The sequence below is a fragment of the Pongo abelii genome, chromosome 16, assembly GCF_028885655.2.
Source record: "Pongo abelii isolate AG06213 chromosome 16, NHGRI_mPonAbe1-v2.0_pri, whole genome shotgun sequence".
NCBI classification, from domain to species: Eukaryota; Metazoa; Chordata; class Mammalia; order Primates; family Hominidae; genus Pongo; species Pongo abelii.
The window spans coordinates 60,741,791-60,763,331 of record NC_072001.2 but is presented as its reverse complement, the minus strand read 5'-3'; the positions used below and the strand labels follow the sequence as shown (position 1 = coordinate 60,763,331).

Below are 21,541 nucleotides of genomic sequence, written 5' to 3'. Positions count from 1 at the left end.
TCCCAGCACTTTGGGAGGCCGAGGCAGGCAGATCACGAAGTCAGGAGATCGAGACCATCCTGGCTAACATGGTGAAACCCCGTCTCTACTAAAAATACAAAAAATTAGCTGGGCGTGGTGGCATGTGCCTGTAGTCCCAGCTACTCAGGAGGCTGAGGCAGGAGAATCGTTTGGACACAGGAGGCGGAGGTTGCAGTGAGCCAAGATCGCACCATTGAACTCCAGCCTGGGTGACAGAGCGAGACTCCATCTCAGAAGAGAAAGGAAAAAACAAAAACAAAAAAAAAACCACACACACACACACACACAATGAACGTCTACTATATAAACATCATATTGGCTAAAATTAAAATCTGGCCACACCAAGTGTTGATGAACAAGCACTCTCATACCTCATGGAAGCAGAGGTGGGAATACAAAATTTTAAAGGTATGCATACCTCATAACTGAGCAATTCCACTTCTAGGTACACATCCTATGGAAACATGTTTAAGTACACAAAGATGCTCACTGAAGCATTACTTATAATAGCCAAAAACTGAAAATCTCAAAGTACTCATCAAAGTGGAATAATAGTGGTATTAATGAACTGACACATTATACAGCAATAAATATCAATGAAACACACCATGTGACATGAATGTTATATGCAATGTTGAAAGACACGAAACACAACATACAGTATTATTCTATTTTTATGTAAGTCAAAAGTGAGCAAAACATAAACCATACTGTTATACACATAACTGGTAAAATAATTCTTAAAAGGACAGAGGGAGAATTCCGTAAGTCAGGATAGTTACCTCTGGGGGAAACGGTGAGTGTCAAGAGGGGATACACAGAGATTTTGGAGTGCTGGCAAGACCTCCTCTGCATCTAGTTTGTGATTACACAGCTGTTGCTTTACCCATTAAACTCTGTTTTAAGTACTTATTTATAAGTTATATTTCACAAAATTTAAAAAAACAAGGGAGAACCTGTGTACTACCAAATATTAACACCAATTAAAGCGATAATTATTGACAGTGTGGAAAAAACCCAGAAGGCCCAGAAATCGGCCTAAGACACAAAAGACACATAAGAATTTAATATTCTATAAAAATAGCATTACAAATCAGAGGGGAAATGGTGGTTTCAGATACTGAACCAATTGATAAACTCTTCGAAATAAAATCAAATCCCTACCTTATTTAATACACCCAAATACATTTGAGATGGATTAAAAATTTCCTTTTCACCCCAAACTTGTATTGATTTAGTTAATGTATATAAACAAAATTTAAATTCCTTTTCAAGACAGGTGTAAAAGTGAAATAAGAAAATACTAGAAGAAAATAAGGACATTTATCCATTCTTGGATTACAAAAATAGTTTCAAGCACATACACAAAGGCAGACTCCTAAAGAAAACAACGTCTACACTGAAATATCACAAACTATGTTAAATGACAAATAAGGCTAAAAAAAAGTTACAACATATGACAAAGGACGGACATTCTTAAGAACTTATAAGCCAAAAAAAGAGCAAATTCTCCAAGCAAGTAACAGAAAAAATACGAATGAGCAATTCTCAAAAGAATGAATATAGCATGGCCAATGAATATGAAAAACAACACAACCTTCACTAAGTAATAAAAACAAACACAAATTTTAAATGTAGCCCTTTTCTGTAATTATTCAATTTGCAAAGATTTTAAGTAGTAATTCTCAATTCCGAGTGCTGGATATATTGCTAATGGGAATGTAAATGAACATGATCTCTGCAGTGAGTGATATATATAAAGATTCTCAAAAAACACTTTCACCTAACAATTTCATTTCTACAGCGGTATCTTTTGGAAATAAGTCATTTTGTATAGATGTGATTAAGATGTTAATCATATCACTATTTACAGATTACATTATAATAAATAATCAAATTGCTGAACAGGAAATCAATCTTAAAGTTATGGTATACCCATGCTTTAGCATATACCATGTTGTCTAAAAGCAAAATATTTAATATGGGAACATGTTGACAATATATAGAGCAGACTACAAAGCAATGTACATTATGATTTCATTTTTGAGAATATAAATGTATTAACTATGCATAGAAAAATAAGCAAAAACACAACATCAAAATGTTAAGAGGTTATCTCCCTAGATGGTAGGATTACAGGGAACTGTGTGCCCAGGCACATGAACTCTTCCGTATCATCTAGCTTTCCAGAAATAACATCAAATTTTACGCTGTGAAGTCATTTACTATTAGTACTAAAACTAATGAGAATCTTAGGTCAGTATACTTTTCACATTTGCTTGAGGGGGGTAAGGAATGAAAGCAATAACTACACCTGGAAGCAAATGTGAACAGTCTTTTTCAAAAGGAAAAAGTTGTATTTAATTAAGTCCCGGTAAAACATCACCTTAGCATTTGAAGTTGTTCTAATTAATATTTTATTCTTCAACACTTTTAAATACTCCAATATATTAGACAAAGAATTTTTTGATAATGTAAGTTAATTTCTCTGGAGACAACCATATAATCCTCTAAAATGACATGAACATTTATATATGAGACTGAAGTTTCTGCAGTCTATATATGCCTCTTTGGGGGGAAAAAAGTAAAGTACTGACAATTCAATTGTAACAACAACAAAAAAATGCTCTCCTTACCAAACGTTAATGTTCTATACATGAACCTATCATCTGTGACAGCAAGGAACTCAAGCCAGGTGATGCATAAGCCTTCACCCAGCTCAGTTAGCTTGGGCTTCTCCTGTACCAGATTTGCCTGAAGTAACATGAGGTTATTTAAAAAGACCTCCACCTAGGTTGCAGTAAGCCAAGATCGTGCCACTGCACTCCAGCCTGGGCGACAGGGCAAGACTCCGTCTCAAAAAAAAAAAAACAAAAAAAACCACAAAACCAAACAAACAAACCAACAAAAAAAACCTCCACCTTCCAGCATCTACTCAAAACGGAAGTCCTTCCTAATCAGAAGAGAGATAACATTCTTCCTAAGGGAAGACAGAAGAAGAGCATTTGTTGAGCATTCTCCATGCATGTCTTCCTAGATATTTCACATCCAGTGTCTCAATAACCCCATGCAAACATGCATACAATTCTTTAGACTGCTCCCTTCGTTACCCAAAAAAGAAGGGAACTATGTCTTCCTAATTGATTTTAGGTGCCTGGAACAACTAAGTATTTCACTGAAAAACATGTAATAAATGCTATTTGATAGGTAAGAATAAGGAAAAAAGCAAAGTTACCTCTTTTCATTTGGCTTAAAGAAAAAAAAGTATGTTCTACTATATACTAAAATACCAGACCAATACACAATATATTGCAAAATTTTAATACCATGTGGTTAAACACAATATTCAAATATTAAACTTTTCAAGCACATGAAAGTCATCTTCTGAAAGACAAACTGGGCTTTTTGTTTATAACTACCTTTGTGTAACTTTATAAAATTATTCCCTCAACAATATCTGACACTGATCTTGATACTAGTTAGAAAGTCTGATGTAAGATGATGACATCTCAACGTCAGTGATTTAGGAGATTATCTTCAGAATTCATCAGAGGACCAATCGTCATCTTCATCCCTTACTTCTCGGTATCTCCCTGAAGACTCCCCTTCTGGATTATAACTCCGCATTTTAATATTCAGTCTTTCAGCTAATTTTTGCGCTGCGAGCTTTGCTTGCATCTCCTTTAAAACAAAGAGCAAAGCAAAAAGTTACACGTTCACATCTCTGCCTTACAATTTTTCAATGGGAAGTTACCTAGAATCAGCAATAAGAGGGGCACTGACACCTCACTGAGTGCTCCCTTGGGCAATACGAGCCTGATGGCTGTGCCCTATCAGACACAACTGGGTAATGCTTCTGACAGCCACCAGCCTGCTACAATTGAAGTTACTGACCTCTGTTAATATACAACATTGCAGTGAAATACACTCCTCTATATAAGAAACTGAGTAATGAGCTTAGCACTACAATACTTATAAATACAGATGCGTTAAATATGTGGGCACATGCCCATGTATACACACTCACATAACAATTTGACCTATCAAATGTCAAAAATGACTAATGCTGGGGCCAGGCGCAGTGGCTCACGCCTGTAATCCCAGCACTTTGGGAGGCTGAGGCAGGCGGATCACAAGGTCAGGAGATCGAGACCATCCTGGCTAACATGGTGAAACCCCATCTCTACTAAAAATAGAAAAAATTAGCCGGGTGTGGTGGCGGGTGCCTGTAGTCCCAGCTACTCGGGAGGCTGAGGCAGGAGAATGGCGTGAACCCGGGAGGCAGAGCTTGCAGTGAGCCGAGATTGCACCACTGCACTCCAGCCTGGGTGACAGAACGAGACTCCGTCTCAAAAAAAAAAAAAAAAAAAAAAAAAAGACTAACGCTGTCTAGATTTCTACAACTGATAGGACCTTCTTCCCTAATTACAATGATGACTTCTAGACTTGGGAATTACACTTCATTAGCAAAATGAAAATCAAGAAATTAATACTAAAAAGCTGACTACTCCTCTCCAAATAAAGTCCTACAGCAACTAGTATCCAATAAAAAGTCCAAGTAAATTTCAGACACTGGCAATGTACTTAAAAACTCCCAAGGACTTCACCACCATCTGATGGTAGGTGGCAATGTCATTCCTAATTCAGTTCTTCCCTTTTCTCATGCTTTCTTGAACTTCTTGATGTCCTCCTCTTCAAGCCATGAATAGTAAAAGTGGGAGCTATTACCACTACAACTTCTCTGCCAAAAAAAAACAATTTAAAGATGAAGGGTTTAATTCAACCTAAAAATATCTTAGGACGGGCATTTAAGAGCTCAGAGACAATAAACACTTCCTCAATGCTACAGTCATTAACTAGACAGTAATTTTAATGCACTGAGAGAAAGAAAAATGGGTTTTTTCAAAAAGAGCACCTTGAAAATGCCAATCCATGCCAAGGCTTTTATGAAAAGCCAAGGCAGATTAACAGCCTGTTTTGTTGTTTTTTTTTGAGACAGGGTCTCACTCTGTCACCCAGGCTGTATAGAGTGCAGTGGTGCTGCAGCTCACTGCAGCCTCGACCTCCTGAGCTCAAGCAATCCTCCTACCTCAGCCCCACGGGTAGCTGGGACCACAGTTGCATGCCCCAATGCCCGGCTAATTTTTGGTAAAGATGGAGTCTAGCTATGTTGCCCAGGTTGGTCTCGAACTCCTGAACAGCCTGGTGTTATACTAGTTGGTGCACTAGTACCTGACTAAAATCTAGCTAATCAATACCTAGGAAGTGAGACGGGATACTGTTCTCCTGGAGGCTAAAATTATTACTAAATACTTCTAAACTTTTCTATTCCCCTATGGTCCTTCACACTTATTTTCTCCCATCCCATTATTCTGTATACAAACTCTCAACATACACGTTTAAAGTTCAATGCAAAACACATGGAAACAAAGTGCTATGCAGAATTGATTAAGTTGCCAAAAGCAGGAGATATTTCTTTCTTCACATGGGCCTGTGGATTATGCTCTGAAGCAGTGTCTCACTGCCTGCTGGCTACACAGCGTTACCCTCCCACTCCTTCTATGCCGTCCCCTGTACTGCAGGAGATGGAAGCCTGGGAACTACATTCTCCTCATTCTCTAACAAGAGGTCTGGGTTACAGTCTACCACTGAGAAGCTGTCACATGAGTTTTACAAGGTGAAAGGGAGAGATGTGATGCTACTACTATCCTAACAGGAAGAGGCAGGTACATGAGCTTTAAGACATGAAATTCTACAAGTCTCCCCACATTTCCAGGCAAATCACCACTTTAATGTTGAAGGTAGCTGTGATCATCTCTAGCTACTTCCTGCAGTTCTAGCAACTTTATGACTCTCTGAAAACTAGTGGCATAGATCTGAGCTCATGGAAGCACTTAATCCCCTCTATTCCATTCCTTCCTCCTTGAACCTGGAGTAAATTCTAGCTTATGTAAGCAGCACCCAACGAACAGACAAGAAAAAAAATACCCCAAATACCTCATATTTCTGTTTCTGCTGTTTCTGAAGTGCCAAGGATTCTTCTATGGAGAGCAGCTGCGTGGGCATATGGTGAAGTGGTAGAAGCCGAGCTGCTGTGATGTCATCAAGATGCTGCTTATCCCTGCGCCGCCGCTCTTCTGAGGAAATAGGAGACCTGCTCTTCTGACAATGACTAGATGAATCATTTTGTCGAAAAGGTAACCTGATGGAAAGGAAAACTTGTGTTATACAATCAGACTATTTTATTTGTAGACACATTTAAAATATTCACACAAATGGCCTTTACCTTAGCAATTAATTCTCCTCCAAAGGTAATAGTAAGTAATTTACCAGTATTCATTGCTGTAACAAATAGGGGTGTGTTTGTGTGCATACAGGCTCTTTGCCTTTTCCTTCCTTATTCAAACCTTATATTTCATCTGGAGGTGTTGTTTTTTTTTTCATTTATTCAAAGAACATTTGCAAAAGGGCTTATTGCCCAGTAGAAAGAAATACACATGTAAAGTTTCAGTGCAGTATAATACCAGAGGTACTGTGACAGATATCTCAACAAGATACATTGGAACATAAGGAAATGGCCAGTTCTAGTGGGAGACAGAGAGGCTGTAAGAAAAGTTTCGAAAAAGCTTTGAACAGTCTTGGAATAATAACTGCTTACCATGTTAAGTAAGGAGAGAAATGCATCCCAGCAAGGGGAGTGAGAGAAAGTACAGAAGGTAGAGAGACTCAGAAAAGACAGCTAGAAAGAGGGCTGGGAAGTAGGCTAGGCCCAGACTGCAATGAAGAGTTCTCCATAACAAGTTCAGATTTCCATCTTACAAATTTCACTCTGGCAGCAGCGGAGATAGACTGGTACTTAAGACTAGAGGTAGAAGGGGCCACAATTACAGCCCGAGAGAGACGACAGTCTTCACTTCGACAGAAGATGAAGAACAATTACAGAGATGAAGATCAAAGAAATAAGTAGGTCTTCATGGCTAGCAGATATGGAGATGACAAAAATGGAAGATACCTTAGGGGAAGAAAACGAAGAAGGTGGTGGCACTATTAGGGAATATGGAAATTACCTTGGAAAGAAACAGCAGTTCCACTTTGTACATGATTAAGCTGAGGTACCTGGGAACACCCAAGTGATTAAGTTTCATGGTTAACTGGCTATGCAAACCTAAAGTTCTGGGAAGATCTGGGATACAGGTGGACAGGGGTCAGCCTCCAGCATCCAGGTGATACATGAAGCCAGAAGAGTATGCAGAAGGAAGAGCAGAAAGGACCCAAAGGACACTACCTGACCCCACCTTCCAACCTCCAAGGCACTTCTCACATGGAACCCTCTCAATCCCTACCTGTCTATGGCCTAAGGACTCCTCAAAGCCCTGCCTTTCCTGTTCTCCTCTAACTTATACAGGAGGCTCCCTGTCTCTTAAACTTCCTGAATTCTTGGTAGCCCTCATCACTATTCCCTTACCTTTCTCCCACTCCCAGCTAAATGACCATAAAACAGAACTGGGATTAATGTATTCTTTGTTTTATTTATTGACTAGATGATGGTTCTAGTTTTCTAAAATGTCATCCTGGAAGTGAAGAAAGATACCCCACTGTACACAAGAGAGTACTTGATCACATTAATGTAGTATAATCCTGATTTTCTATACAGCAGAAATAAAATGTTTTGAGGTTAAAATGAATGCTGGGGTAGAATTAAAGTCTAACAAAAAAGAAGCATGTTTCAGGTACTTTTCACTAGAGGTTTTCTGTTTTTCAAAGAAAGGTAGTAGTGATTTAACTTTGATGTTACATACTTGTAAATACAGTATAGGAAGGTACCAGTTACCCGAGTTGAATGTTACATTTGCTGCAAGTAAATAGCAATTATTTTCAAAAAGATTTTACTTTTCCTGAAATTTCAGAAACAAATTTATGGCAAGGAACTGTTAAGCAGAGTTTTTGCCTATCCTGCCTGAATCTATTGTCACAGTTTTTCAAACCTCTTCTCAGCTTCCTTCCCCCTGAAACTGTTATTATTATGTAGCTTAACTATTTTCCAAGTGTGTAAACCTTGGGTCCTCATCTAGCTCTTAAACTCCTTGAAGAACATGGTATTGTATTACATTATACATGTATACATTACAGCCATGTTTTTAAACTTGAGATTTAACATCAAAAAGGCAAAGGAGTTTAACCATCTTGACTTAATTATGTCCCCACAACACCTCTTGCTTGCTTGCATACAGTGAGCATGCAAATGATTTTTGCTGGAAAGCCCAACAGCTCCTGCAATTGCTTTACCATTAGTTCACAGACTAATCAAAGAGGGTACACTTTGATAGTACACTAATCAAAGCCGTACACTAAAAAATGGTTCTGAAAAAAAGAAGTCATAATAAATTCTCTCCAACTCTGTGTTTATTATGAAATATTGGCTAAGCATCCTGAAATTTAACACTCCCCCATGTGCTATTTAAGACCTTGTCGATTATTTGGTTTCAAAACTAAATATTTTTCAACATGAATCTTCTACTCAAGCCAGGCTGGTCTCAGTGTTTCCACAACATGTTCTTTCCTAACTACAAGGAGTTCTCATACAAAGCCCACGGAACTTAGAGCATTCTCCTGACTTATTTAAGAGAAAAGGTCTTATTATATTGCCCAAGCTGGTCTACAACTCCTGGACTCAAAGCTGTCTTCCCACCTCAGCCTCCTGAGTAGCCTGGGACTACAGGCAAGAACCACCACACCCAGTTTCTCGTACTTTTTGAGTTTAACAAATATCATGTTCCTGTTACAGGCCTGTTTCCGATAGTACTTACACATTGGTTTTAAATTTATGAAGCTGGGGCACTGGGTTTTTCGCTCGCATTTCTAGCACTTCCATGTAATGAGGTTTCTTCTGAGTCCCACTAGAAAGGCCTGTCAAGTTCTTAGTACTTGCGTTTTCTGACTGTTGTTCACCTTGGTCTGCAATGGTGATCCTCTGTAACCTGTCAATAAACAGGTTGTCAAAGCTGCTGGAAGTATCTTCTGCTTGACTTGAAACACGATGCTGCAGGTGATACTCACTAGCTTCAGATGAAGGTGGTACCCTGTCTCTGTTGCTGGAAGCTGGGCCCTTATTCACTGAGTACTCAACCTCTGAAGTCTCTTCATCACCTTCTAGAGTAGGACGTCCAAGTCCCTGGTTTTGTGAGGTTTGAGATGACTTGATGTTATCTACAGAGGAACACCCAGGAACTAGTGATGAAGTATCAAGTATCGGGTCAGAATTCTGGGCCTTATCTGTACCCACATCAACTTCTGCAATTGCTTTTTGCCTTAGCTTACAGTCTAAACTAACAGGGTGACACAGTTCACTTTTTCTTCTAACTTCTTCACATTCTGCAATGGCAGCTTTCAGTTTGGCAAAAGAGTCAAAGATCTTTTTACCTTTGTCGGGCAATTTGCAAATGAATTTTCTGTCAAATGAAAAAGAATACTATTACATTACAGCCATTTTTTTAACTTGAGATATAACATTAAAAAGGCAAGGCATTATCTTCAAAGAAAGAAAAGCTGATTTTTAAGTCAAATATCTGATTTCTAACTGCCCCAAAACAGGAATAAAACAATTAAAATGGTCATTATCCAAATAGCCCAAAAAACAAGGGAATGCAGGAAGAATAGGGAATATATGCCTCATTTGTCTCAGCAAATTAGAATTTCGGCAAAAGTATTTTAAGCATATAATAATCACATAAGACATTCCAAGAACCAGCAGTCATTAAAGTGCAATCTCCAAAATTTGGGGATGAGGTGGAGTGTGGGGATGGGCCTATTAGGTCAAAACTACTTTCATAATAATACTAAGATGTTATTTCCCTCTCATTTTCTCACATGGGTACAGTGGAGTTTTCCAGAGGCTACATGACATGTGATGACATCATTGTTCTAGAATAGAATGTGTGCTTGTGTATGCTTATGTTTTAAAGACTTCAGCTGTATTTCTGGTAAGTAAATACATTTCGCTAGATACAACACATAAAATAGCTCTTTGGGATGTCAATAATTCTTAAAGTATAAAGGAGTACTGAGACCAAAAAGTTAATTCACTGCTATACATTCAAAACCTATTCTCACAAGGTCAAAACACGTGTCTTGATCCCAACCAATTATTTATTTGTCCCTTTTGCTGGATGACAGAGTTCCTTTTCTGATTCCCTTTTAACAATAAATGGAGAGAAAAAATTAAACCTTACGTCCTCTGTTCTTTTTGACACTACATTCATCCCCACAATTTCAACTATTAAACAACACTCTACAGCTGAAATTCCTGTTTTCTATATTTTTCCAGGGTTCTCTCTTTCTTGAGTCTCATGACTACTTCTCCAGCTTTTAAGTGTTTGGTTTTCGATTAACCAAATGTCTGTCCTGCTCTCCTCTCAACTCTGCACACCCTAAGTAAAATCAACCTTGGATCTATTCCTCTCCCTGAAGTTTCCTATTTTTGCTAGTGGTCTTCCATACAGATTGGAAACTTCAACCATCTCTGTCAACTGCATTTAAATTAGTCCATGCTTAAAAGTTCTCCCAATCCCTTCCTAGCTCACTTTCTTACAACTGTCTCGTGGGGAGCCTCTCTGAAAATATCCTCCTACTGTCTTCTGCTTTTTATTCCTTCAAACCATCTTTTGCAACAAGCTGCTGAACAAAGCTGCCTAAAAAACAAAATCACTTTTTATCACGTGGCTCCCTTGCTAAAATCCGTTAAATCAGCCAGCTGAATGAGGGTCGAACTTTCCCGGCCTAATAAACCCCTCTTCATATCCCACTCTTCCCATTTCCTGCGGTTCCTGTAAGCATAGAATCCAGATGAAGCTGACAATTTGTTATGGGTTAGGGGTTCGGGCGACAAAAGGGTTTAGAATGCAGACTCATGGAACCACCACAGTCCCCGGGTAAATAAAACCAACGAAGGGCTACTAACTCCCTGCAACGCTAGGTAGCCGTTCAGTCCGAGCTATCCTCGCAGGCACACGTGCCTGGCCGGGAAGAGGCACGGCTCTGCGGCAGCAAGCCCTCCGTCCACTCGCCCGTAGGACTGAAGCGAATGTGACTGAGTCAAGGTCACCTTCGAGGGAAGGGAACAGAGTGCGAGAGGGGAGGGGAGCGCCCAGGGAGCTCGAGCTGAAGGAGCCTGGCGGAGACTCCGCGGGACCCCAGCTTACTCGTTGCGCAAAAGTCTCTCCTGGCGCTTCAACATTTCCCGCAGCTCCACCAAACTCCGCCGCTCCAAGTCCTCGGGAACTTGGGGCTCGAAGCCGCGGGGCAGCGAGCACATTCTGCGCGGGCTGAGGCTGGCGCGGCGGCGGGCACTCGGCTTCCTCGGCAGGCCCCGCTACTAGCGCCGGATCCGCGGACGGCGGTGACTCCGGGACACGAGCGGGAGTCGCCATTTTCCCGGAAGAACGGGGTCTTCTTCGAGCCGAATCGAGCTTTATTGAAATGCCGGAAACAAACACGGACCGGGAGAAGGGGGCGTCCGCAAGAGCGTTGAAGGGCGGAAGTTACGTCGGATGACGCCGGAGCCTGGGCTTGGCGCCTTTTCCCCTTGTGTGAGCATTCATGCAGTCATCAGCTGTTCGTCGGGTTATACAAAAAGTATTCAGCGCCAGCGTGACCTCACCAAACACTATGTGTTAGTCAACAAATAGCAACGTCCTGTGTTATACTTGGGGTTTACAGAGTTGGCGGGGGGAACGGGTGGAGGGAGAATCAAATTATAATATAATAGTAACGTTGGGATGGGCACCTGGGAAGGTATAGCTGAGAAGTGAAATTCAAGTCGAAACTTGAAAGATGAGTTGGCCATTAATAAGGTAGGAGAGAGTGCGGGACAGGATTTGGGAGACTCTGGCCTGTGCGTGGTGCTTCCAGCCTGTGCGCGGTGCCTCCTAGCTCAGCTTAGGGACGTCCTAAAATTGTTAAAGTTGGATGGTTCCTTAGAATCAGCGATTCTTCTTGGGGCTCAATGCATTTGGAGAAGGACTTCATTTGTGGCACTGCCTCAAGCATTGTTAAGACGTTTGGTGTTTCTGGCTTCTGCCTGGTAGGTGCTATGGCACTCCCAAGTCATTGCAACAATCCAAAATGTCTCCTCCAACATACATTTCCAAAGGCCCACAAGAGGTGATGAGGCAGTGGGAGCAGCTGTACAAACTCGTTGAGGACCTTTTCTAATTTTCTACTTTGCCTATAGAAAAACAGAGGCATGAAAACTGAAATAAATATTCCCAGGGCACAAAACCAGTAAGTGACAGCACCAGATTTCAAACCGAAAAGCCCAGCCCCTTTTCCAACACACCAATTTGAAAATCCCCTTCTTCACTTTAGGCCTATTTCCGAATATGTAAAATTGTTGAAAAGACTCCCCCCGCCCCCACCCAGCTGTTGAGAAGAAGGCAGCTTAATAGGTATTGGACACAGCTTTTACCTTCTCGTTATAGTTCAGCTACCAGAGGTGCATCCCAGTGGAAAAAGTAGGAAGACATGCAATCACAGCAGATGTCACTTGGGAGGTTTGAACAACCCCATAACCTCCAAAACCACCGCCCTCCCCCGAATTTTTGATATAGGAAATTGAAGTTGTCTCAATCCTGTGTAAGATGCTATATAAACACAAGCAGCTCTGTCCCAAAGAGACAGAAGATCTAGGTAAACTCCAAAGCTATTCCAGGGAGCACAATTGCAACCATTTATCTATCCTCCCAATCTGGTCCATTCTGATCAGATTCATTAATGTATCAAAATAAGTTTTCTCTGTATAAGACTTGCTTTCAAGGACGTTAATAACCTGCTCCAGCATTGGCTGAATGAGAAATAGGTAAGGTCCTCGAGTCAGGTGGTTGTCTGTGGTACTGACAAAAAAAAAAGACTCCGTAAAATGTTGAAGAGATGTATTCTGTGCCAAATATGAGTGACCATGGCCCGTGACACAGCCCTCAGGAGAGCCTGAGAACACGTGCCTAAGGTGGTTGGTGCACAGCTCGGTTTTATACATTTTAGGGAGACATGAGACATCAATCAAATACATTTAAGATAAACATTAGCTTAATCCAGAAAGGTGGGACAATTCAAAGCAGAGCGGGTGTGGGGCAAGATGGGCTCCCAAGTTGTAGGTAAATTTAAGTTTTTTTCTGATTGGTAATTGATTTAAAGGAATGTGTAGGTTACCATAAGAACTCGTGGAGACCGAAGTTTTATCATGCAGATGAAGCCTCCAGTTAGCAGGCTTCAGAGAAAGTAAGTTGTAAGTGTTTCTTATCAGACTCAAGGTATGTGTTGATATTAAATGCTGTGTAGCTTTTCCTGGATTCTAAAAGAAAGAAGGGCATAATGAGGCATGTCTGACCTCCCCTTCCCATCATGGCCTAAGCCAGTCTTTTAGGTTAAATTTGGAGGACCCTGGACTAGAGGAGGAAGTCCATTCAGACGGTTGAGGGCGGGCCTTCAAATTTTATTTTTGGTTTACAGTGCTAAGCACCCTGCAAGCCTCCCTCACCCCACTCCTGGACCCCAGCTGGAGGCCTTTATTTCTCCCACAGTAGTGAACTCCCCATGTGCTGATTGTGGGCCACAGGTGTCCCCAAGGCAAGGATGCCTTTCTTTCAGGACTCAGAATTTTGCCCCCTTCTGTTACCCTTTTGTGGAAGGCTATCTCTTCTCCCCTTGCCAATTATAAGTCTTGGCCGAAGTCTCACCTCCTCCCTGAACTTTCCTACGTTATTCCAAACCAAACTACTCTTTCTTTTGAGCACAATTATAGGGCTTAGTTAAAGTTGAAACCTCACTGCATGAAGCATATTATACTTCTCTAATTGTGTTATGCATCGAGATTTCTTTTTCCTTTCCTAACAAAATTGTAAAGTCCTTTCTGTGAGGGAGCTATAATTGTACTTTTTCTGTCTCTGCTCAGGAACATAGCATGTAGTAATTGACACAATCTCGTTCTCTCATATTTTTTTCTCTACCTTTCCCCCATATTCCTTTCTCTTAATGAAATGTTTCTTATATGCAAATCTTAAGCTTTTTATATAATTAATCATAATTACTGTGTAGATTTTTTAGTGGTTTGCGATAGAATCTTTTATACAGTATGGCTTAGGGCTTCAAGCTATCATAATACAAATCTGAATTCCTACCAGCATCCAAGCACAAACTGTCTAATTTTGTCAGTAACCAAGAAGCATGGCAAGTGGAAAACATCACTCTACAATAGAAGCAGACTACTTGCAGCCTATTTACACTTCAAAATGAAAATAGGCAAAGTATTCTTTTATAATTTATGAAACAAAAATAAATATCTAGGACAAAAATTTTCACAGCAGTGTCTAGAGAAAAAGATATAAAATGGAGAAATTTAACAATGGAGAAATGAAGACTGAAGAGAGAAACAATGAGTGCTACAGGTTATACCTGTTTGCAGCTGAACCAAACACTTGAAATGGAGCCCACAAACCACAGACAGCCAATCTCTGCTAAAGAATTCCAGTTGCCTGTCAAAGAGCCCATCCGTTATAAAAATGAATCTGGGCAAGTGTTTTGGGGTTTTTTTGTTTGTGTTTTTCAATGCTCATTAAAAAAAAAAACTGAATCACTTTTCCAGTGGTACTTGGATTACTCTCCTGAATGTTGCTCTCAGAGTAAACTAATAAATTTGGCTGCATTTGAAAGGAAGGAAAATTCAAAACAGAATTAAAGGAAAGGAAAATTTCATTAGTCACGTGAGGTGCTGCCAAAATGACCTATAGACATCCCATTGCCACGAAGCTACACAAGGACACTGTTTGAACAAAAACAAGACCTGGGAATGATTTCCACTTGTCCTTTTGAAGATAAAAACTGACAATCAATTGTAAAATTGATAAACATAAATGTTTGGAATTTCCAGGCTGTTCTCCTCTGTTTTCTTGCATTGATTGTCATTTTTGGGGCATGAGTGGCCACAAAATTGGCCATGATGTAGTTGGAGTTGACCAGAATGGCAGCAACAATATTTCCCATCCTAAATGTTCTTCTTACTATGTGAGTTTAACACTCCTCCTGTCAAGAAATGGGGTTATTCTTCTCTATCCTTGAATCTGGGCATGCTTATAACTAGAGCAAAAGTGATTTTTCTAGTCTAGATGACAAAAGGTGATGCAACTTCTACCTGGCTTTCTTGAAGTGCTTACTCTTGGAACTCACAAGCAAGCCATGAAGAAGTCTGCATTTGCGTAGATGTTTTGGCTATCATCTCAAGCTGAAGTTTCAGCCAACAGGTAGCATCAACCACCAGACATGTGAGTGGGCAAAACTTTGGATAATGTCAGCCCCAACTGTCCAGTCACGTCCAGCCTTCACGACTTCCAAATTGAAGCCTCAGACATTATGGAGCAGAGACATCTTCACTATGCCTTTTCTAAATTTGGGGTGGTTTATTAAACAGCAGTAGTAACAGGAACTTTATCCAAGGTTAATCCCTTCAGCTATACTATGGATCCCATCTGTTCTTGCTTCTTTGGAGATCTCATTCATTTGTTCAGTAAGTAAATATTTATTGAGCGTGTATCACAAGCAAAACGCTATTCTAGGATTTGGTGATATAACGATGAATGAGGTAAAGAAATTTCCCGTTACATTGAAACTTCTATTCTATCAGTACTAAGAGTCACATAGAGAATTAGTACAGAGTGATTTAATAAGGAGTGACTGGTAGACTACTTTGATTGGGTGACTGAGGTTGGGTTTTCTGAGGAGGTAACTTTTAAGCTGGGACTTCAATGACAAATGATCAACTGTGGAAAAATCTGATGGAAAAACATCCCAAGTAGAGGCAAGAGAAGATACTAAGGCCGTAAAAGGAGAAGGAGCTCAGCATGTTCAAATAACAAAAAAAGCCCGTGTGGAAGGCTGGGGCTAGATCTAGCAGGGCTTTGTAGACCAGGATATGGAGTTTGGATTTTACCCTAAAAGAAATGGGAAGCCACATGTGGTAGACAGCCTCTAGGATGGCCCCCAGTGTCCCACTCCAGTGTAATCCTCTCCCATGGAATGTTGACTGGACTTAACTGACTCACTTCTAATAAATATGGTAGAAGTGATGGGCACCACTTCCCAGATTAGGGAATAAAAGATTTGAAAAGACAGTTTACCAAAGAAGATATATAAGTGAAAAATAAGCGCATGAAAGAGGACCAGTGTTATTAGCCATTAGGAAAATGCAAATTGAAAATACATGGAGAAGCTGGGCATGGTGGCTCATGCCTGTAATCCCAGCTACTCAGGACGCTGAGTTGGGAGGATTGCTTCAGCCCAGAAGTTCAAGACCAGCCTGGGCACCATAGCAAGACTCTATATCGAAGAAAAAAGAAATAATAAAATCACAGTGAGATATTAGTACATGCCTACCAGAAAGACTGACCATTCCAAGTGTTGTAAAGGATGTAGAGCAACTGGAACTTTGATACACTGCTAATGGGAATGCAAAATAGTACAACCTCTTTGGAAACCAGTTTGGCAGTTTCTTAAAATATACCATTTGACCCAGCCATTTTTCTGCTAGGTATTTACCTAAGTGAAACAGGTAAATGAAAGCATATATTAATAGAAAGGCTTGCACGTAAGTGTCATTACAGCTTTATTTGTAATAGCCCAAAACTTGACACAGTCCATTAGTAGGTAAGTGGATAAACACGTTGTAGTCTGTCCATATAATAAAATACTCTGGTACATGCAACAACTCTGATGAATCTCGATTATACTGAGAAAGAGGCCAGGAAAAAGTTACACACTGTATGACTCCATTTATATAAAATTGTAAAAAATACGAACTCATCTATAATGACAGAAAGCAGATCAGTGATTATCGGATGTTGTGGGGTGGCAGGGAGAGGCTGGGAGGGAGGATGACAAAGGGGCAGGAGGAAACAGTTGGGAGTGACGGGGATGCTCAATACCTTCATTGTGGTGATGGTTATATGGGTGTATTCATTTGATAAGTCAAAACTTACTTCTAGAGATAAAAAGAGAAAATTAAAAAAAACTTATTGCACTGTATACTTTAAATATGTCCAGTGTATAGCATGTCAGTTATACCCCAATAAAGCAGTTAAAAGCTGCCCCCAGCTGCCACCTGCCTTCTTTTTTCAGAGATACGCTTCCTAAAAGAATTGTCCACATTCTCTGACTCCATTTCTTCACCATCTTGCAAGCACCATGGATCCCTTCATGGCTGTCAGATTCAAGGAATATGTCTTAGTCCTTCCCCTTCTCACAGCATCTGACCCTGTTGAGCACTTTCTCCTTCTTAAAACTCTCTCTTACCATAAATTCCAAGGTACCAATCTCTCCAAGCTTTTAAGCACAGGAGTCTTTTGGGGTTTTGCTCTGGGACTAGAATTAGAGTCAGGGTAAAGGCCTTACCACCTGAATGTCTCAAAGGTTTCTCAGTCTCAACCTGTCCAAAACTGAATTTGTATTTCCCTCCTTCAACCCTCTCTTCCTCTCTTAAATTCTGACCTTTTTCTTCTTTTTTGAGACAGGTCTTGCTCTGTTGCACAGGCTGGGGTGCAGTGGTATAATGTGGGCACACTGTAACCTCAGCCTTCTTGGCTCAAACAATCCTCACACCTCAGCCTCCCTCCCAAGTAGCTGGGACTACAGGTGTGTGTCCCACGCCCCGCTAAATTGTTTTTAAATTTTTTTGTAGGGACAGTGTTTTGCCATGTTGCCGATGCTAGTCTTGAACTCCTGGGTTCAAGCGATCTGCCCACCTCGGCCACCCAAACTGCTGAGATTACAGGCATGAGCCACCACACCCAGCCTTTTTTTCTTCAAGAAATTTAATTTTGCTTCCTTCACTTGGATTACTAATGTGGGAGACATTAGTGTCAATGTACAAAGACTGAAAGTGTTCAACTTCACACGTGTTGGGCCTCTCAGCATGAGAGATGGCCCGACCCCCACATGGGGATTGCTGGAGAATGAGGGGGTGGGGGTGTTATGGGGCAATGCAGAAGCATGTCCAGCCTCTATGCCTAGACTTGGCCGTAGTGACAGTGGGCCAAGTGGGGGGTATGCAGGCAGCAGAGTGATGATTAGTGGGGAGTTAGTATCAAAAGGGAATTTAAAGAAGAAGCTAGCCAGAGATTAGGACCAGATGAAGTCAGTGGGAATAAAGATCACCAACAAGGGAGCCCAATAGCATCATTCTTTCAGAAAAACCAAGACTTCATTGATGACCAGACTTTAGGGTTAGAGAGCTGACTGAGGAGGGGGGGAAGCTAGCTTTTGCTTTGGCCCTACTGTGTGCCTGGCCTTTTAATTACATTTTATTAATTTTATATAATTGTTGCAACAAATAGACCAATGGAACAAAATAGGGAACTCCAAAATAGACCCATGCATGTATGGGAACTTGATTTAAGATTAGTGAGGAAAGAGTGAATTTTCATAAATAGTGCTAGAGAGATTGGCTGTGCATATGGGAAAAAGTATTAATATAAATAGTTCCCTACTTCCAATAGACATGAGGATTATTTCCAGAGGAACTAACAAACTACTATTTAAAATTGAAAAATAATGTTTACAGAAAAACATTTTAATGATCACAAGTTTAGGAAGGATTTCTTAAGACACATTTTACAAACTTTACAGGAAATAATTTGTAAATTAACTACATTAAGGCAAAAATTTCTGTAGTGTAGAAGGGTAAAGGCTATTATACATATAAACAGCAAGCTGGCATCCAGAATACAAAAACTCACACTTTACAAAAAGAATTCTTATACATCAATAAGCAAAACAAGTCAGAAAAAAAAAGGAAAAATACAGATAGTTCAAAGAAGAGGAAACTGGAAAAACCAGAAAACATGTATTAAAAAAGGATCCTCAACTTCAGGGAAATGCAAAGTAAAAAAATCTTTAAAATTTCAAACTCTTTCTGATTGGAGAAACAGGAGCTCATGTGTTACAGAGACTGAACTGGCAGAAACACTTAGGAAAGATATGCAGTCACATCTAGTAAATTGGAAGACGTGCCTACTCTTCAGTCCAACACACGGCCTTTATGTATTAGCCTTCCTAAGGAAACTGTGTATGTACTAAAGAAGACCTGTGTCAGAACATTCATTGCCACATTGTTTATAGTGATAGCAAAAATTGAAAACTACATCAATTAAAATGAAGGAACTAAATCTATAGATATCAACAAGGTTTAATCTCCAAAACTTAAGGTTAAGTGAAAAAAGCAAGTTGCAGAACAATACCATTTATTTTAAGATGAATAACATGCAAATTAATACTGTATATTTCTTTTCTTTGTCAGATTTATTGATATAGTTTACATGTAGTAAAATCTCCCCTTTTTAGTGTACAGGTCTGAGTTTTGACAAATGCATACGGTTCTGTGACGACCACCATAATCATGATATAGAACAGTTCTATCATCCCCCGCAAAATGTAGTCGGCCTCTCCACTGAACCCCTATCCCTAGCAACTACTGGTTTGTCTTCTGTCCTAGAGTTTTGCCTCTTCCAGAATGTCATATAAGTAGAATCATACAGTAGCCTTTTGAATCTGCCTTCTTTCACTTAGCATAACGGTTTTGAGATTCATCTATGCCACTGCAGGTATCAGTAACCTGATCCTTTTTATTGCTAAGTAGTGTTGTATTCTATGGGTGTAGTACTCCATTGTAGGAGTTTGTTTATACATTAAACAGTTGAAGGGTATTTTAGTTGCTTTAAGTTATTGCTGATTATGAATCAAGTCACTATAAACTTTGTGTATAGGTTTTTGCATGAACATAAGCTTCCATTTCACTTGGGAGTGGGATAACTAGGTCATAGGGTAAATGAATGTTTCTAAGAATCTACCAAATTGTTTACAAAGTATCTATACCATTTTGCACTCCACCAGCAATGTCTGAGGGTTCCAGTTGCTCAACAGCTTCATTGACACTTGGGTTTTGTTTTTGTTCTTTACATTTTTTTTTTTTTTTTTTCTTTTTGAGATGTAGTCTTGCGCTCTGTCACCCAGTCTGGAGTGCAGTGGCATGATCTTGGTTCACTGCAACCTCCGCTTCCCGGGTTTAAGCGATTCTCATGGCTCAGCCTCCCGAGTAGCTAGGACTATAGGCATGCACCACCACCCCTGGCTAATTTTTTGTATTTTTAGTAGAGACAGGGTTTTGCCATGTTGGCCAGGCTGGTCTTAAACTCCTGGCCTCAAGGGATCTGCCCGCCTCATCCTCCCAGAGTGCTGGGATTACAGGCGTGAGCCACTGCGCCCAGCCTGTTTTTGGTTTTGTTATGTTTTGTTTAATTTTAGCCACCAGTCTTCTTGCTCAAGTGCTCAGGCTGGACTATTTAAGAAAGATTACAGAACTTGCACCAAACATTTTTTATGGTATCAATCATGTTTGTAAAGTAATGTGGAGAATATTTTCTCCATGAACAAGTGATATGATCTATGAGAGTTGAGGGGAGTTGGCTGGAAAGGAAGAGATGGGAACCAAGGGTCATAAAGAAGTATGAAGCAAATTCTATTTTCTTTCATGATTTTTCTTGGAAGCATCCATTTGAGAATGGAACACACTGATTTTTTTTTCTTTTTTGAGACAGTCTTCCTCTGTCACCCAGGCTGAAGTGCAGTGGCACAATCATAGCTCACTGCAGTCGCAAACTCCTGGGCTCAAAGGTTACTCCTGCTTCAACCTCCCAAGTAGCTGGGACTACTGGTGTGCACCACCATGTCCAGCTGATTTGTGTGTGTGTGTGTGTGTGTGTGTAGAGAGATGGGGTCTGGTTATATTGCCCAGGGCTGGTCTGGAACTCCTGGGCTCATATGATCCTCCCATCTTGGCCTCCCAAAGTGCTGAGATGACAGATGTAAGCCTCCATGCCCAGTCACATTCTGAATTTTTAAACAAACCAAAACAATGGCCATAGCTAATGAAAAATTACTTATGAATGGTACACAGAGGACTTTATTGAACAATAATGGCTGACATCTGTGTGTCATTTTACAAAACCATCCCTTCCAGTCAGTCCCCCAAACTGCCTTCTCACACTTTACAGGGGAAGAGACAAGAGCTAGGGCCTCCTGACTTGTTTGCCTAGGGTCTACATTCACCACACTACCCCATGTGCCCCCCAGTGCAGAGCTTCACAGAGAAATGACAGGAGCCTGGCTGGTGAGGGATGAGGAACCAAGGGACAGAACAAGGAACTGGAACTGGGTATGAGAAAAACAGTGAAAAAAAGGAAAGAGAAAGGAATTGGTAAGGAGGGAGACAAAAAAGCGGAAGGGGCAATAAGAGGAATCACGTTTCTCTGCACAGAAATCAGAAACAAAGCTCTAAACGTAAGTCCTTAGGAAGTCACAGATACACTTTTTGTTTCCCTTCCAGCTCTAAAATTCTATACTTCTACAAAACGCCACATTTCCCCTCTTTATATTTCACTGTGATCCCATGGCAAGAAAAGATTTTCCTCAGCTACCCAAGGGT

The 21,541-nt window shown here is 40.4% G+C and overlaps 1 protein-coding gene across 1 annotated transcript; it reads right to left on the bottom strand.

Moving 5' to 3' along the window:
- Nucleotides 1-684: 684 nt before the first annotated feature.
- POLR2M (RNA polymerase II subunit M) lies at nucleotides 685-11,464 on the bottom strand. Its single transcript, NM_001131405.1, is given in 4 exon segments — nucleotides 685-3,702; nucleotides 6,019-6,223; nucleotides 8,829-9,470; nucleotides 11,220-11,464. Coding segments are annotated over 4 exon segments (1,104 nt in total). The 5' UTR covers nucleotides 11,333-11,464; the 3' UTR covers nucleotides 685-3,558.
- Nucleotides 11,465-21,541: the final 10,077 nt, after the last annotated feature.